The sequence below is a fragment of the Salvelinus alpinus genome, chromosome 1 (assembly GCF_045679555.1).
Source record: "Salvelinus alpinus chromosome 1, SLU_Salpinus.1, whole genome shotgun sequence".
Classification (NCBI taxonomy): domain Eukaryota; kingdom Metazoa; phylum Chordata; class Actinopteri; order Salmoniformes; family Salmonidae; genus Salvelinus; species Salvelinus alpinus.
Genome location: NC_092086.1, coordinates 70316503 through 70342635, shown reverse-complemented (window position 1 = coordinate 70342635; position 26133 = coordinate 70316503). Strand labels below are relative to the sequence as shown.

The 26133-nt window shown below is 40.9% G+C and overlaps 3 protein-coding genes across 26 annotated transcripts in view; 1 reads left to right on the top strand and 2 right to left on the bottom strand.

Moving 5' to 3' along the window:
* LOC139584449 (disks large homolog 2-like) overlaps positions 1 to 12910 on the bottom strand; it is a 349254-nt gene extending 336344 nt beyond the window's left edge. For all 23 annotated transcript variants that reach the window (XR_011676778.1, XM_071416318.1, XM_071416336.1 and 20 more), the window contains exons 1-2: positions 12162 to 12910; positions 7859 to 7990 (exon numbers count right to left, since the gene is read on the bottom strand). Coding sequence is in view for 22 of the 23 variants with exons in the window: in XM_071416318.1 (XP_071272419.1) it covers positions 7859 to 7990; positions 12162 to 12180 (151 nt within the window). In the remaining variant the exon portion in view is untranslated. The remainder of the gene's footprint in view (positions 1 to 7858; positions 7991 to 12161) is intronic.
* A 751-nt stretch (positions 12911 to 13661) lies between these two features.
* On the top strand, positions 13662 to 15770 carry tmem126a (transmembrane protein 126A). Of its 2 annotated transcripts, none has more exons than XM_071416594.1 (5): positions 13662 to 13942; positions 14200 to 14327; positions 15083 to 15276; positions 15356 to 15470; positions 15556 to 15770. In XM_071416594.1, the coding sequence occupies exons 2-5, from the start codon at positions 14215 to 14217 to the stop codon at positions 15752 to 15754; spliced, it is 621 nt and encodes a 206-aa protein (XP_071272695.1). In that variant the 5' UTR covers positions 13662 to 13942; positions 14200 to 14214; the 3' UTR covers positions 15755 to 15770. The 2 variants fall into 2 exon arrangements, with proteins under 2 accessions (XP_071272695.1, XP_071272704.1); XM_071416603.1 differs by having other exon boundaries at positions 14187 to 14327.
* A 3552-nt stretch (positions 15771 to 19322) lies between these two features.
* LOC139584568 (CREB/ATF bZIP transcription factor-like) lies at positions 19323 to 25760 on the bottom strand. The gene is made up of 4 exons (XM_071416581.1): positions 25494 to 25760; positions 20572 to 21430; positions 20295 to 20370; positions 19323 to 19788 (listed from the first exon to the last, which is right to left on the bottom strand). Exons 2-4 carry the CDS (start codon positions 21363 to 21365, stop codon positions 19705 to 19707), a joined length of 954 nt encoding a protein of 317 aa, XP_071272682.1. The 5' UTR covers positions 21366 to 21430; positions 25494 to 25760; the 3' UTR covers positions 19323 to 19704.
* Between the last annotated feature and the right edge of the window lie 373 nt (positions 25761 to 26133).

The following is a 26133-nucleotide window of genomic DNA, read 5'->3' as shown; positions in this document are numbered from 1 at the left end:
GGCAGCATCTTGCTGTGGGGATGTTTTTCAGTGGCAGGGCCTAGGAGACTAGTCAGGATCGAGGGAAAGATGAAGGAGAAAAGTACAAAGAGATCATTGATGAAGTCCTGAGCGCTATGGAGCAGGTTCTCAGACTGGGACAAATGTTCACCTTCCAACAGGACAAAGACCCTAAGCACACAGCCAAGACAATGCAGGAGTAGCTTTGGGACAAGTCTCTGAATGTCCTTGAGGGGCCCAGCCAGAGCCCAGACTTGAACATCTCTGGAGAGACCTGAAAATAGCTGTGCAGCAACGCTCCCCATCTAACCCGACAGAGCTTGAGAGGATCTACAGAGAAGAAATGGGAGAAACTACCCAAATACAGGTGTGCGAAGCTTGTAGTGTCATATGCAAGAATACTCTAGGTTGTAATCGCTGCCAAAGGTGCTTCAACAAAGTACTGAGTAAAGGGTCTGAAAACTTATGTAACTGATATTTCAGTTTTTCATTTTTTATACATTTGCTCAAATAAAAAATGTTTTTGCTTTGTCATTATGGGGTATTGTGTGTACGTTGATGAGAAAAATCAAGTTTAGAATAAGGCTGTAACGTAACAAAATGTGGAAAAAGTGAAGGGGTCTGAATACTTTACGAATGCACTGTATAGGGACTCTTCTGTGTGACTGCATTTTTCCGTTTAATAAAGAGTTAGGCCAATAGACTGTGCTTTTTACAGTATAATTCAATCCAGAAGGTCAACTCAGTGTGTGTGCGCTAATGACCCTGAAAAAGAAAGAGGTGTACCATTTTTCATAAAGAGACAAATTCGATCACATCAGAGACAGCCATTAGTCATTTCTACGGATGAGTCATGCATTCTCCAGACTCTTGAGTGGTAGGGCCATTAAGGCTGTGAAATGGTGCAGAGCATAATCCTGTGTGGTCTCTGCTGAACAGTTGAGTTGCACATTGAGTCGAACAGACCTACCATAGTTTGGACCTTCTGGCCCTAAAAAAAAAAAAAAAAAATACAACAATACCAGATTACATCGGAACGGTACAAGAGGTGACTCATCCCTTACTTCTGCAATCTAATTAATGAGGCACAAGCTCCTAGGCTACAATTATTTGTGTATGCGCGTTGTTGATTGGTCCTTTTATCAATGGTATAAATATGAATTTAGATTTAGGCATACGCCATTTGAATGCTCATGGTATTCAGTTTGCATTGACTGATATGTGCCAATAAATGAACTTGATGAGGCTCCTCTGGAATTACAGCACGTTCAGACCATCTGGAAGTGGATGCTCCACTGTTGCTGTTCCCCTCATTCAGGAAGTGTGCCATCTTAGCAATGTCGGCCTAACACAGATATCACCTTTCTGCTGTTCCCACCTGTGGGCTCCAACAGAGATCCTTACGTGGCAAGGACCACAGAGAGACATATAAAATGCACAAGACCCTTTGGTAGTATGATTGTAGCGTGTATCTAATCCTTATGGTGCCCTCTATTGGACCTGTGGCAGCATTATCAGCAACATCGTATATAATAACAATATGTACAAAATATATACAACGCTGCTGGGTTTTTCATGCTCAACAGTTTCCCGTGTGCATCAAGAATGGTCCACCACCCAAAGAACATCCAGCGAACTTGACAAAACTGTGGGAAGCTTTGGAGTCAACATGGGCCAGCATCCCTGTGGAACGCTTTTGACAACTTGTAGAGTCCATGCCTCAATGAATGGAGGCTGTTCTGAGGGCATAAAAAGGTGTTCCTAATGTTTTGTACACTCAGTGTACATTTTTATATATAATCTGCATTTATAAATCCAACTAACGTTATTCACATATTGTTTCAGTACATGTTGTTCATGGTTTACAAAGGGGTATGGATTCATAAGGCAACTGACATTTGCTACCTTTCCATATTCCACTGTTTTTCTATTGTTAGTTTCCACAGATCCTCTAGCACTACCGATTTAGCTGCTACCCCGAGTAACAATTGTAATCTTCTGTTTGCCATACTTTAACAGATAAAAAATGGCCACCAAAAATGGCTCCTACATTATTTTGAAGGCATGGTTGCACAATGGTCAAATAACATACAAACTACTAGAATAAAATAGTATACTCAATCCATAGGGAAATTGAGGAAACAACCTGATAGTTACCACCATCATGGGGGTTACAAGCACCAACACCGAGCTGTAATGCTCTTGGTATCCTCTTTAACATGTAATAGATTTCATTGCATGTCATGCAGACTACAGAAAAGGAGAGGACATTGCAAAATGTCATGTTTTCTGTCAAACCATAAATAAACAGTGCTCCACAGTCTCAAGATAAAGTAGTGGGAAATGAACTGCTGCAAGTCTAACATGCCACAAGATGGCAGTCTCCCTTCCCATTTGATTTAATCCCTTTTATTATCCATCAAGTTTGTAGTCTATAATAATGATCATTACAAACATTAGCATGTTTGCCTAGCTTACGTGTGGCATTGCTCCTCTTCCCATCAAGACCCTGGTGATAAACGCGCACCCACCTACCCACACTTCCAATCAAGACCCCGGTGTCTCTGTGGGAGATGTGTCATTTTCCCCCCCTCCTACCAGTCAGGACAGTCGTCCTGTGAGAGAAGAGATTCATTTCAAGTTGAGCTTTGGGGTAGGGGGCCCGGGGTGCTACCAGAAAGAGGATCTCCATGAGACAGGAGAGCAGTGAGATGCCTTCCCTATTAAGGGAGGCTGGCGTACTGCCTTTTTTCATCTGAATTACAAATAGAGCCCATTAAAAACCTCTATGGAGCAAATTGGCAGACTGTGGTCTGCTTTTGCGATTAGGCCACTGGAGCTAGTCTGTGTATCCCACTGATTCAGATGAATAGATGTGATAAGACTAACTTAGATAATACATGTGCAGGTAAGATGGTCTTTAAAAAGTCAGACAAGCCTTGTGGTAGATGGATCTAAAGGGGGCAAAGGGCACATCTAATGGAACAATCATGCTAGGTGAAGTGAAGCTACTGAATTTGAAATTTGATTGCTATGCAGTGTTTCACATTCACAACAATGCAATGTACCATATTCACACCAGTCTTGCCTTTTAAGAGGTTTTAAACAACAACAAATTAGATGTGTAAAAACACCAAAATGTGAACTCTGGGAAGTCATTGAGCTTCAGGAACAAATTTAAAATCAGCAGGAACATGGCCTTCCAAGACTGGCATGTGTAGACTACCCCTGGTTTAGGGATCCACAGGGAAGCGGACAAGTGAATCTTTCCTTGCCCTCCCTCTCTGTAGATGCGTAGCTGAGTGAGAGGCCTCTAGCCTTACTCCCTTGCCTGGTCCTGAGAGAAATTGGTCATGGTGAACAGGTTAAACCATCCACAGTTCCACTCTGCTGTGATGGGTTTCAGCAGGTTGCACATGCCCTGACCAGATTAGACAGCACCTAGGCTAATGCTTCATAAGATGATTACATCTATTTCAGGAGGCATTAGTTCCATAGCAGAGTTGGCAGAGAAATGGTGATTGATCGACAATTTACAGAAATCAATAGATCTAATCCCCCAAACATACACTACATAACCAAAAGTATATGGACACCTGATCGTCAAACATCTCATTCCTAAATCATGGGCATTGATACAGAGTTGGTCCACTCTTTGCTGCTAACAGCCTCCACTTCTGGGAAGGCTTTCCACTAGATGTTGGAACATTGCTGTGGGGACATGCTTCCATTCAGCCACAAGAGCATTAGTAAGGTGGGGCACTGATGTTGTGCGATTAGGCCTGGCTCGCAGTCGAGTTTCCAATTCATCCCAAAGATGTTCGATGGAGTCGAGGTCAGGGCTCTGTGCAGTCTAGTCAAGTTCTTCCACACCGATATCAACAAACCATTTCTGTATGGAACTCACTTTGTGCATGGGGGCGGTGTCATGCTGAAACAGTAAAGGGCCTTCCCCAAACTGTTGCAACAAGGTTTGGAAGCACAGAATTGTCTAGAATGTCACTGTATGCTGTAACATTAGCCCAAACCATGAAAAACAGCCCCAGACCATTATTCCTCCTCCACCAAACTTTACACTATGCATTGGGGCAGGTAGCGTTCTACTGGCATCTTCCAAACCCAGATTTGTCCGTCGGACTTCCAGAAGGTGATTCATTACTCCAGAGAACGAGTTTCCACTCTTTGCTGTGTTATTCTTATCTCTTACTTTTGTTATTTTTTTGTTATTCTGGCAAATTAGTTCGCAATGAGCCAGGCGGCCCAAACTGTTACATATACCCTGACTCTGCGTGCAATGAACGCAAGAGAAGTGACACAATTTCACCTGGTTAATATTGCTTGCTTAACTGGATATCTTTTAGCTAAATATGCAGGTTTAAAAATATATACTTCTGTGTATTGATTTTAAGAAAGGCATTGATGTTTATGGTTGGGTACACGTTAGAACAACGACAGTCTTTTTTCGCAAATGCGCACCGCATCGATTATATGCTTTAGATATTCTTGTCAGATGTTACTATGGTATACTGAAGTATAAATACAAGCATTTCATACATGTCAAAGGCTTTTATTGACAATTACATGAAGTTGATGCAAAGAGTCAATATTTGCAGTGTTGACCCTTCTTTTTCAAGACCTCTGCAATCCGCCCTTGCATGCTGTCAATTAACTTCTGGGCCACATCCTGACTGATGGCAGCCCATTCTTGCATAATCAATGCTTGGAGTTTGTCAGAATTTGTGGGTTTTTGTTTGTCCACCCGCCTCTTGAGGATTGACCACAAGTTCTCAATGGGATTAAGGTCTGGGGAGTTTCCTGGCCATGGACCCAAAATATCAATGTTTTGTTCCCAGATCCACTTAGTTATCACTTTTGCCTCATGGCAAGGTGCTCCATCTTGCTAGAAAAGGCATTGTTGGTCACCAAACTGTTCCTGGCTGGTTGGGAGAAGTTTCTCTCGGAGAATGTGTTTGTACCATTCTTTATTCATGGCTGTGTTCTTTGGCCAAATTGTGAGTGAGCCCACTCCCTTGGCTGAGAAGCAACCCCACACATGAATGGTCTCAGGATGCTTTACTGTTGGCATGACACAGGACTGATGGTAGCGCTCACCTTGTCTTCTCCGGACAAGCTTTTTTCCGGATGCCCCAAACAATCGGAAAGGGGATTCATCAGAGAAAATGACTTTACCCCAGTCCTCAGCAGTCTAATCCCTGTACATTTTGCTGAATATTAGTCTGTCCCTGACATTTTTCCTGGAGAGAAGTTACTTCTTTGCTGCCCTTCTTGACACCAGGCCATCCTCCAAAAGTCTTCGCCTTACTGTGCGTGCAGATGCACTCACACCTGCCTGCTGCCATTCCTGAGCAAGCTCTGTACTGGTGGTGCCCCGATCCCGCAGCTGAATCAACTTTAGGAGACGGTCCTGGCGCTTGCTGGACTTTTTTGAGCGCCCTGGAGTCTTCTTTACAACAATTGAACCGCTCTCCTTGAAGTTCTTAATGATCCGATAAATGGTTGATTTATGTGCAATCTTACTGGCAGTTCTTGATGATCCGATAAACGATTGATTTAGGTGCAATCTTACTGGCAGCAATATCCTTGCCTGTGAAGCCCTTTTTGTGCAAAGCAATGATGACGGCACATGTTTCCTTGCAGGTAACCATGGTTGACAGAGGAATAACAATGATTCCAAGCACCACCCTCCTTTTGAAGCTTCCAGTCTGTTATTTGAACTCAATCAGCATGACAGAGGGATCTCCAGCCTTCTCCTCGTCAACACTCACACCTATATTAACGAGAGAATCACTGACATGATGTCAGCTGGTCCTTTTGCGGCAGGGCTGAAATGCAGTGGAAATGTTTTTGGGGGATTCAGTTCATTTGCATGGCAAAGAGGGACTTTGCAATTAATTGCAATTCATCTGATCACTCTTCATAACATTCTGGAGTATATGCAAATTGCCATCATACAAACTGAGGCAGCAGACTTTGTGAAAATTAATATTTGTGTCATTCTCAAAACTTCTGGCCATGACTGTACACCAATCTAGCTCCCCTTAGTTACATTTTCTACTGATCAACTCAACATTTCCCACTGATCACAACGAAAGTCAAAAACGTCTGCATCGTCTTTCGAAACAGAAACTTTCATTAGACTATGTGATTTTTGTTTTGACATCTTATTCTGGTTCATGGAAATAAAGGAAGAGCGAGGGTTGTTCTGATTGGAGTGATTTGAGGAGCCCCTTTTTTTACTGGTTTCCCCTAATAAGTTGTGTAGCAGTATGATATTAAACTTTTGAGTCTACAAATGAAGTTGCAGTGTCTATGGATCATTCTTATCAATTGTCCTTAGGCTACATATTGGTGGAAGTGAGATTCTAACCCACGCCTAGAGACAGTATGTAAGGCCGACTATGAGGGGAAAATAATAAAACAGGGAGCAGCAGAGAGTTTGGCACCTTACTCTAAACCCCAATCAGCACTTACTCTTCCTCCTAAAACCATAACTACAGTTGTCAAAATCCCAGTACGGTCCCAAATAAAAAGTATCACATTACCATAAACGTTTACTGCAACAGCTCATGTTAGTACAATGACTCTAGGGATCAATAAACATTGTCAGGTTTGTAAAATCTACATGAATCAAATCTGTTTATTATTCGTTTTACCAGTGACTGCTAATCCTCAAGTTTCAAGCTTCAAAAGGGAACATGGCCAAAAGTCATTGAGAGTCCAATATTCATGTTCAATATTTAAATAATATTTCTACTTAGGTTTAGAGATCAATCTATTTAAATGCATGTTAAATGTTTTGATATTTCCGCTCTCCTTATCATTGTTCCGTCATTGTTTCCCTTTTTGATAGCCAGTGGGAGCTTGTGCCAGAAAGAGTGAAAGCCCATTCTCAGATAAGCTAAAACAGCCTTAACCTGATTTGGAGGATAGAGATTCCAGGTGGTCAAGTACAACATGGTCTGATCGGTGTGTAAAAGGCATGCCCAGCCTTTGAATGCCAACTCACAGGGAACTATGTATGATGAACTCCTCTCGTGTTACTACGTTATGGTGCACTTACATTTCTCGGAATTTCATGTCACATATAATAATACAGAGATTGTAGCGTGCTAGCATTCATTTCATCTAAGCTTTGCCACTGCTAATTGCAGAGAAGGCTTTGGGAACAACAATGCGTGGCCCGAGCAATACGTTTCACAATACATTATCAAACTCAACCTGAGAGCTCAGATTGTAGGTTTTATCATTCGGAAAATGATCGTGTCATGAACCTTTGAATGATGAATAAGAATCATGCATTATACCCATCTCCAATAATGCATTGAGGAGATACTTGTATGCCCTTCAAATCATTGAAAGGTGGTGAACAATCAAAGATGCAAAAATCCTACATCAATATGCTTCGTTTGAATCCTTACGAAGAGTACGAGGAGCACCTTAACAATACTGCAGGCACTGAGAAGCATCTACTGCAATATCAGCAGAGTTCAAAATAACTATATTTCAGAAAAAACACCTGCAGAATGTGCCCACTTGCTCAGGAATAGCAAAATGCAGGTTGAGCAAATATGACAATAGACAAATCTCTAGTGTTTTATTGTGAATCCCAAAAAGTACTGACTTGATTATAAAAGAGGTATTACTTGCGTGCATTTTTGCAGACAAGACATTCACTGTGTCTATCAAAATCCATACTGTATGTATGAAATAGAATAAGGGTGAACATGGTTAGACAGTTGAAGAGGGGCATGCCTCTGATTTATAATGACAGGTGAAGCATTTGACATACTGGAGTCAATTAAAAGAATGGATGGATTCCAATATCCAGCTGACTTACCAAGCAGTGCTTGGAACAGGCTGCTTTTGAAGACCCCCATTACTCTCTGAATGGCAGTTTTGAGCTGTTGTTCCTCTGGCTTCCTCAGTTTAGCACAGTAGTCTTCCAAAAGGCCTAGGGCCCTAGCTGTGTCTGCAGGAGGGTACGGATTGGAGACCAGTTAGAATGTTATTCAAAAGAAAAAAGTCATTTTAGTTTATAGTTAAACATACAGTCGAGTGATAAAATAGCAAACATCAGACAAGCACTGCCAGGACTAATTTACAAAGCCAATTTGTTTGAATAAGGTTTACAGTAGATTGAGCTTCTGCCCACATTTTTGTCCCCATTTGTGAAAACGATTCTAAAAAAAACAATCTTAAGCATGTAATGACAACTGCATGTGCAAAAGACGATGAGGTCACTTGTATGGTTTATAATTAGCAACCATTTTCACTACTAATATGAGGCAGTTTTGTAACGGCACAGAAATGTGGAGCATGGATAGTGTCCCTGCTTGGCACGGGTGTCAGGGGCGAGATACCACTCAGAGACATCATCCTTGGGCTACGACCCTGTCACCAAGGGAGACCACAGTACACTAAACTATGACTTGTTTCAAAGAAACTCATGAGAACAGACTGTAAAATGGTCTTTACTTTACTGTTATTGACTTATAATTCCTGTTAATTTGATGTGACAGTCTGCTGTCTAGTTCGAGTTTCCAGATGTAAAAGTATAAGTCTGGAAGGTTGAACGATCTTGCATGACTTTATTTTTATTCTTTTTTTATGTTAACCCCCGTTTTCGCCCCAATTTTGTGGTATCCAATTGGTAGTTACAGTCCTGTCTTATCACTGCAACTCCCGTACGGACTCGGGAGAGGCAAAGGTCGAGAGCCGTGCGTCTTCCGAAGCACAACCCAACCAAGCCGCACTGCTTCTTGACACAATTCCCACTTAACCCGGAAGCCAGCCGCACCAATGTGTCGGAGGAAACACTGTGCACCTGGTGACCGTGTCAGCATGCACTGCACCCGGCCCGACACAGGAGTCGCTAGTGCACGATGGGAACCCTCCCCTAATCCTAACAACGCTGCACCAATTATGCACCGCCCCATGGGTCTCCCGGTCACGGCCGGCTGCGACAGAGCCTGGACTCGAACCCAGAATCTCTAATGGCACAGCTAACACTGCGATGCAGTGCCTTAGACCACCACGCCAATTCGGGAGGCCTCTTCCATTACTTTCATTGTACAGTACAGTTGAACAACTCGGAGAGCATTTATTTTTTATTGCTGCACAATTACAGACCAGTGGCTGAGACTATCTGAGGTCACGCCAGGACAAGCCTCATTACACATCTATTTATATGGAGTTGCTTTGTGGACTGAACTTACACTACAATCACCATGTATAAAAAGGATATAAAAATCCTTTACTGAATATGATCACACAATTCCCATAAACACTAGACATAGTTGGGCTGGAAGTTATCTCCATTATCCACGATAGGCCTTATGTATAAGGCTATTCCCTGCAATATTCAATTAAAATAATGCCATCACTTTAATGAAAAAGGCTTCATAAATTCTTACAAATAAGTATAAATGCTGTATAACTTATACATGCTTTAGAAATAAGGAATTACAGTGCATTCGGAAAGTATTCAGACCCCTTGACTTTTTCCCACATTGTTACCTTACAGCCTAATTCTAAAATGGATTAAAATATTTTTTCCTCATCAATCTACACACAATACACCATAATGACAAAACAAAAACAGGTTAAGAAATGTTTGCAAATTTATCAAAATAAAAAACAAATACCTTATTTACGTAAGTATTCAGACCTGGCATTCTGTTGCCATTGATCATCTTTGAGATGTTTCTACAACTTGAATGGAGTCCACCTGTGGTAAATTCAACTGATTGGACAGGATTTGGAAAGGCACACACCTGTCTATATAAGGTCCCACAGCTGACAGAGCATGTTACAGCAAAAATCAAGCCATGATGTTGAAGGAATTGTCCATAGAGCTCCATGACAGGATTGAGTCAAAGCACAGATCTGGGGAAGGGTACCAAAATATGTAAATAAATCACATTTACATAGGTATTCAGACCTTTTACTCAGTATTTTGTTGAAGCACTTTTGGCAGAGATTACAGGCTCGAATCTTCTTGGTTATGACGCTACAAGCTTGGCACACGTGTATTTGGAGAGTTTCTTCCATTCATCTCTGCAGATCCGCTCAAGCTCTATCAGGTTGGATGGGGAGCGTCGATGCACAGCTATTTTCACGTCTCCCCAGAGATGTTCGATTGGGTTCAAGTCCGGCCTCTGGCTGGGCCACTCAAGGACATTCAGAGACTTGTCCCGAAGCCACTCCTGCGTTGTCTTGGCTGTGTGCTTAGGGTCGTTGTGCTGTTGGAAGGTGAACCTTCGCCCTGAGCGCTCTGGAGCTGGTTTTCGTCAAGGATCTCGCTGTACTTTGCGCCGTTCATCTTTCCCTCGATCCTGACTAGTCTCCCAGTCTTTGCCACTGAAAAACATCCCCACAGCATGATGCTGCCACCACCATGCTTCACCTTAGGGATGGTGCAAGGTTTCCTCCAGGCATGACACTTGGCATTCAGGCCAAAGAGTTCAACCTTGGTTTTATCAGACCAGAGAATCTTGTTTCTCATGGTCAGAGTCCTTTCTGTGCCTTTTTGACAAACTCCAAGCATGCTGTCATGTGCCTTTTAATGAGGAGTGACTTCCGTATGGCCACTCTACCATAAAGGCAAAGGCCCGATTGGTGGAATGCTGCGGAGATGGTTGTCCTTCTGGAAGGTTCTCCGATCTCCAGAGGAACTCTGGAGCTCTGTCAGAGTGACCATCGGGTTCTTGGTCACCTTCCTGACCAAGGCCCTTCTCCCCCGATTTTTCAGTCTGGCGGGGCAGCCAGCTCTTGGAAGAGTCTTGGTGGATCCAAAACTTCTTCCATTTAAGAATGATGGAGGCCACTGTGTCCTTGGGGACCTTCAATGCTGCAGAAATGTTTTGGTACCCTTCCCCAGATCTGTGCCTCGACACAATCCTGTCTCTGAGCTCTATGGACAATTCCTTCGACCTCATGGCTTGGTTTTTGCTCTGACATGCACTGTCAACTGTGGGCTCTTGTATATACAAGTGTGTGTGTGTGTGTGTGCCTTTCCAAATCATGTCCAATCAATTTAATTTACCACATGTGGACTCCAATGAAGTTGTAGAATCATCAAGGATGATCAATGGAAACAGAATGCACCTGAGCTCAATTTCAAGTCTCATAGCAAAGGGTCTTATGTAATTAAGGGTATGTAATACTTATGTAAATAAGTTATCGGTTTATTTTTAATACATATGCAACAAATTTCTAAACATGTTGTCGCTTTGTCATTATGTGGTATTGAGTGTAGATTGATGAGGGAAACAAATGTAATACATTTTAGAATAAGGCTGTACTGTAACAAAAATTGGAAAAAGTAAAGAGGTCTGAATACTTTCCGAATGCACTGTATTAGGCCTAGTACTTAAAATATGTATAAATGCTTATTCATGAAAGCTATAAAAAGTGTTTGTTACCCAATATTCCTATCTATAATAAACTACAGGTAACTGCCAAAATAAAGGAAACGCTTGAGTAAATGAGATACAAATATATTGAAAGCAGGTGCTTCTACACAGGTGTGGGTCCTGTGTTAATTAAGCAATTAACATCATACTTAGGGTCATGTATAAAAACGCCCAGTTGCCCATTATTTTGGCTACCACTGCTAGAAGAGAGCTCAGTGATTTTGAAAGAGGGGTTTCAAAGGAGCATAGAGGGTTAAAGGGGGTGTGTGTCACCAGATCTCCCCCCAACTGAACACTTATGGGAGATTCCAGAGCAGCACTTAAGACACTTTTTTCCCACCATCAACAAAACACCAAATTACAGATTTCTCGTAGAAGAATGGTGTTGCATCCCTCCAATAGAGTTCCAGACACTTGTAGAATCTTTACCAAGAAGCATTGAAGCTGTTCTGGTGACAACTCCTATCAAGACACTTTGTTGGTGTTTCCTTTATTCTGTACATTACCAATGACTGTTCTGTTTCATAGGCCACATTAGGCTTGCATTACAAGTTATGGGTCATTTTTTCTTTAATTTGCCATTAGCTTACCTACAGGAACGTAGGCAAGCCTACACGCCAACGTGGGTCTAAAAGTGCTGAATGACAAAGAGCCATTGTTGTTTTTTCACTTAGTGAAACCGCTTAGTGGCGAGACACCGGTTGTGCCAACTACGTTTCTGCTCACCTTTTTTTCTTACAGGCATAGTTGAATCCTGGATCCGTATTGGTGATTTACTTCTGCTATCAGTTCTCTTCAGTGCATCATTAAAAGTTTCCGGCAGTGGTAACCGCTAGGTAGGAACCCACATCATTGGCGAATCAGTTGTGCTATAACGTGTGTGCCCTTAGGTTCAGTTTTGAAAACTATAGGCTTTTGCTCCAACAGAATCAGTGGGCTAGACTATAGGGCCAAACAGGCCACAAACAAAAACTATACTTGCAATGTAGTTCGGCATGCTTGTTCAGTTAATCGTCAGCAAAGATGTAGCCTAACCAATGTTTCGCCGTGATGCAGTCAGCCCGAAAGTGTTCAAGTAAATACATAAAATTCCAAATCCTATTTTCTGTTGTCCTGTGAAAAGTATCTTGTCTGTAGCTTGTGTGGGCTATGGTTCCGATGAAGGCATGCTGCTGTGCTGACAGGTGCAACGGCTGTAGCGCGCGTTCTGATGTTCCCACACAGATAGTTGGCAGGGGATAATATGTCATGGACATTAACTATAGCCTAGGCTAAGTGGTCGGTCGGTATATTTCCTCAATTGGCAAACTTTTCTTGAGCTCGGCTCAGTGAGATTTTCCGCGTTTCTATCACTGTCCTTGCAGTTTGATGCTGGCATTGAGTCAATGGCACTCCCATGTGATGACCTGGAGATTTAAAAAAAAATCAAAACCAATGGCAGTCCAAAGAAACGTTAAAGGTGGGGTAACGTTAATCGGCAGAGTGAAATATGCAACCATTGCTATTTTAGCGCGTGAAAAAAAAACGCTAAATAATTAAATGAGTAGGGTTAACGTTAGCCGCCTTGTTGTAGCCTAACACTAACATCACATCAAGTTTAATTACCCTACCTTGCAGCAATTACTCAGCCTAATATTTTTTCTATGAATTTGGGGTGGCCCAATTAGTCAAACGAACCAGGTGTGCAGATATGGCAATCAAAATACACAACATTAGCTGGCCAAAATGTATTGCAAGTCATACCACCACGAATACAATTGATGGGCTCCATCCAATATCTCAGTTAGCTAAGGTTATGTAGCTGGTGTGATTCTCCGTCGTTTTCCTTTGATTTAGGATATGACATGCTTTATAGCCCAAGTCTATTCAACCATTCACAAACTGAAATGAACCCAATGCTCACAAACACATGCATCGTTGTTGCTCAACCTGCTAGGCTACCTAAAACGAAAGCCTGGACAGTGAAACTGGAAGTTGGCAAAGCGTTAGGTTAACGATAGGCTTTCCTGATGCCAGTGCGCTCGCGCATGTAGGAAAATACCTGCCTGTCTGATCTTGCTGTAAAACGTATGTCTTTGCAATAACCCGTCTATTTTACACATTTCATATATTATTTGCGAAATATCTGGAACTTCCTCATCCTCTTATTTGCTGTATCACATCACCACGTTTTTATTTCCAAATCTACAGCCACGGAGTGGAAAGCAGTATCAGTTTTAGCTTAGCAACGGAGAGGTTTGTTACTAGCTACACCTTGATTGACAAAACTTTACAACCAATGGCTTTGCGGTGCTTTTTGTCCAGGCTCGGGAGTATTAACCAATACAATTTGTTGTGAAAGGTTCAGAGTTCATTCTGGTTCACGTGGTTTAAAATGGCTGCGCCCTTCACTAAATAATGATATAGAAGAAAATATTGAAACAGCTACACGTTAAACCCCACCAAAGAAGAAGAAACAGTTAAACGTTTGCAGCATATAGCTACACTAGAGCTGAAACATCGCCAAGGTAAGGAAGGAATACTCGACAGTACAGCAATACATAGACTGGCGTTATTCCAGTGTAATCGTGATTAATAATATATAAATGTTTTGCTCTCTGAACTAGGCTACTTGGACTGGGTTTTATAACATGTAATGTTGGCTAGGTAAAGTTAGCAGTCTTATCGAACGTGTTGCATACACGTTTACTCAGCCCTGTCAATGATAGCCAACATTATTGATAGACAGTGACATTTATTTTAAAAATGTAGTCATGCATTGCAGGGAATCTTTCTGAAGATGTCAGAAAACAGCAATGTCGTTGTACAGAAAGGCACCAGCCGCACAGTTCCCAGAGCTCTGATCATTCAAATGATGGCGGAAAATTTCGAACGGTTGCCTGAACTTGACAGGTACGTTTTTGTAGGCTTATGCCAAAGAGAATGATAGAGGCCTCTAGTGGCCAAAATGTTGTTAGCATGGACAGCGCCACAGAGGGCTTAGACTATTTTAATGTAGTCAACTGACTGATCCCTCCAGGTGACCGTTGGAGTCATGTCCAACCAGTTCATCAGGAGTGATCAGCCAATCTTGAAGAAGAAAATGTACTACTTCAAAATGGAGATGGCTTCAATGGCACTGTCACAGACACTTTTGATTGGTCAGCTCAGGGTTTCCCAAACCTGGTTCTGGGGCCCCACCTGGGTGCACGTTTTGGTTTTTGCCTTAGCGCAACAGATTGTTCAAATAACCAACTCATCATCAAGCTTTGGTTTTAAATCAGCTGTGTAGTGCTAGGTCAAAAATCAAAACCTGCACTGGGGTGGACCCCAGGACAGAGTTTGGGAAACCCTGGGTTAACTAACAACTTCACAAACTATGCGCACGCTTCAATGGCACAGAAGTCCATGTGTTGTGATTCTGGATGGCCAGATTGCTTGCAATAGTGATGGGGAAAAGTAAGCTTCCTGAAGCATAGTTGAGCACGTCTGTTTTGTTGCTAAACAACCAACCTGTCTAATGGAACAGGTACAAAGATGAGTCATCCATCTCTATAGCCTAGACATGTTTTCATTTCCTTGACAGCTCTAGCACTACTTGTAATTGACAGCCTTTTGCATTTTGCTCTCATAACATTAACAACCTATGAAATATCACTGTTCTACAGGAAAATCTTCACCTATGGCCCCGTGTACCTGGGAGGTAATGGGGCATTTGCAGGACTGATTGCCAACAGCTTATACAGGAGAGCACTGAATGTCACTCAAGGGCGTTTTACATCAAATCTCCCGATGGCTGTCCTACCATTCTTGACAACAGTGGCCATGTATAATGTAGCTGTGTCCAAACCATTATTGTCTGGTGAGTGTTTAATTGTTTCAGTTGCAGTTGAAGTTTGACAATATTTTAATTGTTTCTGATATTCTTAAACTAATTTCAGGTGACCTTAACTGTCCAACCTGTGTCCTGATAAGAGGTGCCCTTGTCGGCGCAGTTGGTGCTGGTGTATATCCTATTCTGTTGGCTTTGCCTGTGAATGCAGGCCTTGCAACCAGGTATGTGCTACTCTTTGCAGTCAGTTTCATCAAGATGCTTGGCTGACTGAATTTGCATAATTATGCCATTGTAATTATCTGACAGGTACAACACTGCACCATTGCCAGAAAAGGGAAACGTCCTCCGTTTTTGGATGAACATTACCCAACCCATCTTGAGGAAAATGGGTGTTGTGATAGTACTACAGGTGTTCTTTGGAACCTACCTAAGCTCCAGACATTTTGACAGCTACTTGAAATTGATTCAGTTGTCCGTCTCAAATGGCGAGGAGCTTCAGGATTAAAACAGTTTCTAACAAACCTAAATGTTCTGCATTATTTTCTTCAGTCCTTGAGTTACATACACGTACAAACATCTGGATAATCATAATGTAATGACTAAATTATATCGACGCCATCGCTGGAATAAATATTTTATATGCAATGTCAAAGGGCAAAACAAAACCATGGGAGTACTGCAGATAGTAATTTTTCCCCGCTGTTTGCAATGAGGTCGTTTACGGCTGTATCGGAAAGTAGAGGCCCATTCATAACTAATTCAAGTAGATGATAGCGTTCACACTGCAACGATAAAAAAAACAGGCTTAGACATTTTTCCAATCACATAAGTATTCAGACCATTTACTCAGAACTTGGAAGCACCTTTGGCAGCGATTACAGCCTCGAGTCATCTTCGGTATGACGCTACAAGCTTGGCACACCTGGATTTGGGGAGTTTCTCTCAAGTTGGATGGGAAGCGTCGCTGCACAGCTATTTTCAGGTCTCTCCAGAGATGTTCGATTGGGTTCAAGTCCGGCCTCTGGCTGGGCCACTCAAGGACATTCAGAGACTTGTCCCGAAGCCACTCCTGCGTTGTCTTGGCTGTGTGCTTAGGGTCATTGTTCTGTTGGAAGGTGACCCTTTGCCCCTAGACTGAGGTCCTGAGCGCTCTGGAGCAGATTTTCAAAGATCTCTCTGTACTTTGCTCTGGTCAGGATCAAGGGAAAGATGAACAATCTCCCAGTCTGCCGCTGAAAAACATCCCCACAGCATGTTGCCACCACCATGCTTTGCAGTAATATTTCGGTATCCTTCCCCACATCTGTGCCTCATCACAATCCTGTCTCTGACATGCACTGTCAACTGTGGGACCTTCTTATATAGACAGGTGGGTGCCTTTCCAAATCATGTCCAATCAGTTGAATTTACCACAGATGGACTCCAAGTTGTAAAAACATCAGATTGATCAATGGAAACAGGATGCACCAGAGCTCAATTTCAAGTCTCATAGCAAAGGGTCTGAATACTTAAGTTCATTTTTTTTATAAATCTGCAAACATTTCTAAATCGGTTTTCGCTTTGTCGTATTGTGTGTAGAGGGGAGGGGGGGGGGGAAATTATCCATCTTAGAATAAGGCTGTAAAGTAACAATGTGGGGAAGGGGTCTGAAATACTTTCTGAATGCACTATATACATACTGTTCTCACTCAAAGCTAGTCTAAAAATCAACCCTGATTTTGAAGAATGTGCCTTATCTTAATGAGATGCACAACTGTCTTAGCTCAATTATCCTGTCAAATTATACATTCAAAATAAATAAAATATTCCAAAACATGCATCCTGTTTGTAACAAGGCACTAAAGTAATACTGTAAAAAATGTGATAAAACAATTCACTTTGTCGAATAGTTATGTTTTGGGCAAATCCAATACAACTGACTACCACTGTATTTAAGCATAGTGGTGGCTGCATCATGTTATAGGTATGCTTGTAATTGTTATGGACTGCAGAGTTTTGCCAGAAAAAGAAAAGAAAAAAAGCTCCATTCCATTTCTATGCACAGACAAAATGCTAGAAAAAACTTGGTTCAATCTGCTTTCCACCAGACACTGGTAGATGAATTCACATTTCAGAAGGACAGTAACCTAAAAAACAAGGCCAAATCTACACGAGTTGCTTAGCGAGAAGACATTGAATGTTCCTGAGTTAAATCTAAGTAAAAACTACAGCAAAACCTGAAAATGGTTGTCTAGCAATGATCAACAACCAATTTGACAGCACTTGGATAATTTAAATAATAAAAGGGCAAATGTTGCACAATCTAGGAGTGGAAAGCTCTTAGAGACATACCCAGAAAGGCTCAGCTGTAATCGCTGCTTGTGAATTCTTAATTAATTGAGTTCTGTATTTCATTTGATATATTTGCAAAAATGTCTAAAAACATGTTTTCACTTTGTCATTATGGGGTATTTTGTGTAGATGGTGAGAAATCTATTTAATCCAGGCTGTAATGCAAAAAGTGAAATAAAGGGTATGAATATTTTAAGGCACTGTACATACGTTATACCTTAATGCATGCTTTAATTTCCATTAGAATTAAGTGATTATCAGGTTGTACAACAGTTCTGCATTTTGAATGTTTTAACTTCGCATATCGCACATTTGAAATCAAAGGTATTTTGAAATGAATTTGTGACGCATGCGCCAATTTTAGTGATAGGAAGTTAAACCTCCGAATCAGGATCTCAATGAAATGGTTGTTTTTTTGTTTAAATACCTCACAGCTGTGTGTTAAATGAACAAACTGATATTGGGTTCTAAATTGGATGCTCTTTTAACACAAAGGTCATAAAAATAAAAAATTTATTCAACATGCGCATGACTATCAGGTGTGGAATATTATACTTTTTTGGAGTGGCCCTACATGGGAAAAGGTTTGAAAGTGCCATATCCTAGGGTAATGCAACTGATAAACAAAGCAAATATGATCCAATTGCGATCCAGTCAAAATAGCATAACATTTAGTTATCAATGTCAAGCAATATACTTGATGAGAAACATTTGCTTTGTATACTGATATCAAAATGTATAATGGACATTGGCTGGTTGACCTGCTAGTAAATGGCCAAATCTAAATATTAGCTGAGGATAGTTTTGATTTAAGTTAGTCGGGCTATATCAAATTAATGGATTCTCAATTTGACCAGTGTAGAAAACATTTTTTGGGGGAAAACCACCATCACCCCCATTGACTTTTGGTTAGCAATGGCTAAAAGTTTAAAGTGGCTGTTTTAAAGAAAACCAAATGACACATTGCACTTTCAGTGTGAGACACCATTTAACTTTGTTCTTAAATACCAAACTTATCCTTTAAAAGGCACTACACATTTTCAGTCAACAGCAGCCCCACCACTTGGTTTGCAAAAAGGGTGCGGGATCACAGGGCTGGAGAAATGTAACCACTCAAAATTCATAAAGCCTTGTGGATACTTCACATTAAATATATTCACTGCCATGCCATCCAGCTCGACAAACGTACGAGTGACAGTTCCTTACATTATTTGTTGGACATTCAGACCTCAAATGGTCTGTCAAAAAGAGTCAATGGCCTACGCTACCAGGTGTGTAAATCCTACTATATGCCACAACTCAAAATTAAATGGGAAAGATAAGTGCTATCCAAAATTACTTATATTTATCATTTTGAACAGCACCTGTATGTTCTATTAATTTGTGCTTCAGGCATATAGCTGGACATGAACTTCTTCAGTCAGACTTATTGAGGTCTGAAAACACCTGAAGCCAATTTAAGAGTAAACTATTACATTAAACCTAAATGCAGCAGCATTATGTTAAAAACAAGTACACCAGACTAGTAGGTGTATGCACATACAATATGCTTTGAGCTCTCCACTCAAATGAAGCCTCACGTGTTTGGGAACCATTACCAATTCCCCCCCCCCCCCCCCCCATTTTGTTGAGGAATTGATAGCTCTGTCTGCAGAAAAAGCTTGCTGTTTGAAAAGAGAAAATAAAGGTTAATATCAATGACATACAGCAACATTCAAGACAAAATACATAACTGAAGCATGTATAATCAAAATAAGATTTATTGTCAATTACTTTATCAAAACCAATCTTCCTGAAACATTGTTCTCTCGTTTAGAGATTTTGGCACAAAATCTTGTATTATACATAATTCTTCAAGACATACTGACTCAGAAATGGACTTCACCAATGTTGTATAAACTATCAGGATCACAACATCAATAACAAAATATACTTTTACAACTGGGTTACATTCAAAAGTGTCAACACAAGTCAAGTTAAACTTGTGAAGAAACTATTATACGACCTCTGATATTGTCAATGCAATAGGTAGTGGAACACTTGTCACCCACAAAATTCTAAATTCACTCATTTTTTCAAAGGTGTGGTAGGATACTGGTAAAATGTAGTCACTTACACTATTTGTTATACTACCTTCAAAAAAAAAATAACAGGCCAAGTTGGCAGCAGCGGGTTCCGCCTCTTCAGCTTCCCCGACAGCAGAATCCACTTTAGCAATAAAGAAAAATAGGGCCGCTAAATAAAAACATCCTTCAGCAGAATAGTAATGTTTCACAAAGAGACCATTTCTAACCAAACCGTGGTAACCAACTATATGTGTTGTTTCTTCCCCCCCATTCTGGTTAGAGCCAATATGAACTAATAATATTCTACGATTAAACTCTTTGTGAAACATCACCGTACTCCATTTATTTTTTCTTCAATTCCAATAAAACTTGACTGCTAAATTCAAAAAGGCCCCATTTCTTTATATTTGGGCGTGAAATCAGTTAGATTTGTATATTTACAGGTTAAATTCTTAATGCACAGAGCTTAATAAAAGAAAAGTTGAATATAAATTGAAGTAACAAATTGAAGTAATTACTCAACTCAAACTAACAGAGAAACATATGTTCCAGTGTATACTATACCTAAAGTTATTTTAAAACTTGAAATAACCTTGATAAACATCCGAGAAGGTATCAAATCAGCTTTTCTTGTTAAGAGATCCTTACCATGGAGCCAAGCAGACAGGGACGTTCTGTAACCCATTCATCCAGCATGGTTGAACAATCATCACCTAGAAGAAAACTGGCAACAAGGTTTAACGAGTAACGAGTTCTTATATCATTGGTTTCATAAGATTTCACACATGCACATTCAACATTTCTTAAGTAATGATCTCAAAACAGTTTTAAGTGTTCATAAATTCCCCTGATATTTTTTTTTACTCTGAAGTTAAAGCAGGTTCAGTCTCAACATCTGAAAACAGATAAAAGTACTTGACCCTACATTTTGAGTGATGCGCTTGCACTCTCTGCACACTTCATGCAGAACTCCACTGAGACGTGGTTCTTGTCCACGTGCAGACAGATGCCACCAGAAGTCTCCATCTTCACAAGTTTCCTAGGCAAGGCATAATCATGGTCTTTGTTCTTGTTGGACTCCTGGAAAAGTGAGGAAGATAATTTCATGCCGTTCACACCGCTCAGCCTTGACAACAGCTGGGCTAACATACTCTCGTTGGCCAACACAGCTCTCAGGTACCTCGACTCATCTTCCAACTCTTCCACCCTCTTATTCAATTGGACGTTCTCCTGTTTAAGTATGTGGTTTTCTGACGACAGAGACCCGACTTTATTCTCCAGCCCGTTGACGTATTCCTTCTTTTTCAGACGATTCATTCTTGCAGCGATGGCGTTCTTGTTGATCATGCGCCCAGACGGGTTCTCTCTCCACTTCCTTTTCTGACCAGCAGACATTCCTTCTGGCGATGGCGTCCTGGACGCGTTGATTCCAAAATCTTGATCTGTTGTGTCATCCACACCTAACTCGGTCAATCCAATGTCGAAAAGAGGGGAGACTGCGTCCTTCTCAAATGTCCAGTTTAACTTGTCGATTCCAAATAAACCATCAAGCTCTAATCCAACTGTACTATCCCCATTCTCTGAGCTCATGTCTTCATAGGGACTCGTTTTAAAATGTATAGTTTCAACAAAGTCAGGGACTTCAATTTCAAAAAGACAATTTGAGGTGTGCACCTCCACATCGGTGTTGTCTGAATGACCTCTTCGTCTGGTGATCATTTTAGATTTTGACGACGGGGACCACAAATTTATTTCCGCTCCAATCTGGACTCTGCATAGATTTTCTGTGAGGATACACAAAAGGACATTGATTAGTAACATTGTTTTTAATTAGGTCGGTCTAAAGAATCTGTTGGGTCTCAACAGATTAGCAATGAAATAAATATTTGAGCATTCAGTGAGTAAGTTACGCCTATTCTTCAGATTCCCTCCATTATCTCAATCCCCATTTGGAAGGGCCTTCTGTCTTGAGGCCATGCACGTTTCCTTTACCAAATATAAAATCAGGTTCTTGTGATACAAAAATGTTTCTTTAGAACTAGTTAGGTTCTAAAGAACATGCTCCTGATAAATATAAGCTAACGTTTGCTAGCTAAAATTACCATCCCTAGTGAATAAGTTGTTGGCGACATCCTCGTCAAATCTGTGCAGTAGTGTAAAGACACTTAAAAGTACTACTTAACTATTTTTGGGGGGTATCTGTACTTTAATACATTTTTTGGACAACTTTTACTTTACTACATTCCTAAAGAAAATAATGTACTTTTTACTCCTTTTCCCTGACACCCAAAAGTACTCGTTACAGTTTGAACGCTTAGACCATTTTCCTGTCCTGCTAATTCACACACTTAACAACTTACTAAAGTATATTTTAGCAATTACATTTACTTTTGATATTTAGAAATCAATCATTTTACTCAAGTAATATTTTACTGAGTGACTAACTTTTACTTGAATAACTTTATTAAAAAGGTATCTATACTTTTACTCAAGTAAACTCATTCAAAGAAACTTCCCTTTTTCAGGACCCTGTCGTTCAAAGAATTCGTAAAAATTCAAGTAACTTCACAGATCTTCATTGTAAAGGGTTTAAAAAATGTTTCCCATGCTTGTTCAATGAACCATAAACAATTAAAACATGTACATGTGGAACGGTCGTTAAGACACTAACAGCTTACAGACGGTAGGCAAATAAGGTCACAGTTTGAAAACTTAGGACACTAAAGAGGCCTTTCTACTGAGTCACACCAAACACCAAAAGAAAGATGCCCAGGGTCCCTGCTCATCTGTGTGAACGTGCCTTAGGCATGCTGCAAGGAGGCATGAGGACCGCAGATGTTGCCAGGGCAATAAATTGCAATGTCCGTACTGTGAGACGCCTAAGACAGCGCTACAGGGAGACAGGACAGACAGCTGATCATCCTCGCAGTGGACAACACCTGCACAGGATCGGTACACCTGAACATCACACCTGCGGGACAGGATGGCAACAACAACTGCCCGAGTTACACCAGGAACACACAATCTCTCCATCAGTGCTCAGACTGTCCGCAATAGGCTGAGAGATGCTGGACTGATGGCTTGTAGGCCTGTTGTAAGGCAGGTCCTCACCAGACATCACCGGCAACAACGTCGCCTATGGACAGAAACCCACCGTCGCTGGACCATTCAGGACTGGTAAAAAGTGCTCTTCACTGACGAGTCACGGTTTTGTCTCACCAGGGGAGATGGTCGGATTCGCGATAATCGTCAAAGGAATGAGCGTTACACCGAGGCCTGTACTCCTGAGCAGAATCGACTTGGAGGTGGAGGGTCCGTCATGGTCTGGGGCGGTGTGTCACAGCATCATCGGACTGAGCTCGTTGTCATTGCAGGCAATCTCAACGCTGTGCGTTACAGGGAAGAAATCCTCCTGCCTCATGTGGTACCCTTCCTTCAGGCTCATCCTGACATGACCCTCCAGCATGACAATGCCACCAGCCATACTGCTCATTCTGTGTGTGATTTCCTGGAAGACAGTAATGTCAGTGTTCTGCCATGGCCAGCGAAGAGCCCGGATCTCAATCTCATTGAGCATGTCTGGGACCTGTTGGATCGGAGGGTGAGGGCTAGGGCCATTCCCCCCAGAAATGGCCAGGAACTTGCAGGTGCCTTGGTGGAAGAGTGGAGTAACATCTCACAGAAAGAACTGGCAAATCTGGTGAAGTCCATGAAGAGGAGATGCACTGCAGTACTTAATGCAGCTGGTAGCCACCAGATACTGACTGTTACTTTTGACCACCCCTTTGTTCAGGGACACATTATTCAATTTATGTTAGTCACATGTCTGTGGAACTTGGTCAGTTTGTGTCTCAGTTGTTGAATATTGTTCTATTCATACAAAAAAAGTACACATTTTATTTAAGGTTTGCTGAAAATAAACGCAGTTCACAGTGAGAGCACGTTTATTTTTTTTACTGCGTTTATAACAATTGGGTACTTTTTCCACCACTGTAGCTGTGAGGGTCTTCGTCGAAAAAAATGAAAGGCTGTTTTATATAAACATTTCTTGTGCCGCTGTTCAAAGCAGGCTGCATCTAGACGCCAAAATATTTTCGGAGAATATAGCTAGCCAGTAGCTACACAGTGATTTGGGAATGATTCCATACCGCAATACACAGGCTGCGTTTCAAACTAATAAAATATACACCCTCGTCCACTTACCCTGGCCTTGTGCCCTAGGGGGAATACCCGTCACCATCTTGGATGTCGCTCCAAACAAGGGAAGTTCACAACGTAAGGCCCTCAGCCCTTGTTTTTGATCGTGATTGCGAGTGTACAATTATGTTCACTTCAGGGCCTGAAACACCCCATAATTCAATTTGCGATGATTGTACATCCGCTAAGAAAAGTCACACAAAACTTAAAACCTCAACGGCAATATGGAGAAGTCAACATACAAGTGTAAGTAAAAAACGAATGTAAATAAATTAGAAATTGTGCTACTAATGCACATGACAGCTCAAACACGTCTAGTAAAAGTAATTATGTTTTTGTTTGGTTAGCTTTTGGACATTTTTGAAATACAAACATTTTCCTTCAGAAGTTCCAGCTAGGCAGGCTAAAGTTAGTTAGCTAATTCATTTGCTAGTTATTAAACAGTAGGCATATATTAATAAGTATATAGACAATGTAAGTAAACATGCAATCATAATGGACTGTTGCGCATATAGCGCAAGGTACCGGTGGCTGAAAATACAATCATCGCGGGATTAACGCATTTCCGGGCAAGGGCGACCCATTTAAAAAGTAATTCCTTCCTCACACTGCAAGTGTATACTCGTCAGACTTCATGATACGTCATCAGAAGTGTCCACTTAATTTGAGGGATGAGGGGATACAGTGTGTCTTTTAAGTGTTTGGAACGCTACCACAGTAGGTAGAATATCACAAATTCGGTCCTGGGGCCCAGTTTTGGGTGTTTGCCTTAGCAATACACAGCTAAGAATTTGACTAACCGTAACTTGGCGATACTTCCTCAATTCCCGACTAGGAAGACAGATAACACCCATAAACGTCCATGTATAGTTGCATGGGGTTCGATTGAATTTAGAAAATGCTCCGTTACTAAATTATATAAAATGTTTTGGGCCATGAAGTAAACCAACTGTGTGCGCCCTGTCAATGAAAATATTTGAAATGGACAAGATGGCAGCGTACACATTTGATTAAGTGCTTCACGGAGCAACACATGTATTTCATTTAATAATGGTGCATGTTCTTAATTCAAACGAACCCCATGCAACTAACTTAAGTCATGGAAGTTTAGAACAATTGTCTAAGTATCCCCAAGTAAAGGGTTGTCACGAGTTACCATCACAGTCAATGGATATAGTATATCGTTAAACTATTTACTTTTGTCTTAATTTAAGGTTACTATAGCAGTGTGGTTACATTTAAAATCCGATTTTAAGATGATACATCGCTGAAATGGGCTGGGTTTATGGCTGTGGTGGGTTACCTCATTAACATAGCTAGCTAACTTTAAATAAAAATTACGTTGGCGAAAACACCAACTACTTAGTAACGTTAGCATTATCTCAATTATCACATGAGTATTTGCATGGATTGCTAGGATGTTCCAACAAATGTATGTTGACAAGCTAACTAACTAGGCCTAAAGACATTAGCCTTGCTAGCGTTAGGTAGCTAGCTACACTTAAATCTGAGTAGTGTAAAGCATACCTAGCACAGAATCTGACCAACCTTTACTTGAGTCGTAACAGGTTAGCGTTACTTAGACAGCCATTGGCATTGCGCACAAACAATGTCTTACACGGCATTTAAGTAATATAACCACACACTTACCGTCCGTCAAGCTTTAAGTAGATCAGATTGTATCTATTTGTTTGCAGTATTCTTCAGGTTCTTGTAGGAAAATCTAAAATGTTGTTTGAAAGTCGGTAAACTTACTGACCACACAAACTGAGAGAACTTCGAAACGTACAAAAGATGGCGACTCATCGGTGGAAATTCAGAACGTTAACACTGAGGCGCCATGCAGTTAGTATTTATGACGCGTCCAAAACAACTCTGAAGTGTGCGACTTCAGTGCTTTCAAGACAACTGGTAACTCGAAAACAAACCGAGCTCCGACTGGGAAAAGTCGTTTTGAACTTTCATCCAACTCAGAATTCCAACTCGGGAACTTGGGCCTCTTTATTATTATTATTTATTTTTTATTTTTATTAACAACAAATCAATACAGAAAGTACATAAGGGAACACAAGTATATATAGATTATATATAATGGACAATCGAGCTAGGGGGTACAATATCACATTACAATTACACAAGGACCTTTAAGGGACATACATACAATTACAATTCTAACAGCTTTTTTGTTAGAGTATTTAACTGTCTTAAAATACAGTTACTTTTATTTTTGTAGGGTAAGAAAATGTGTTTTTTTGTTAGTAAATTTACATTTGTGTATATGAAATTTGGC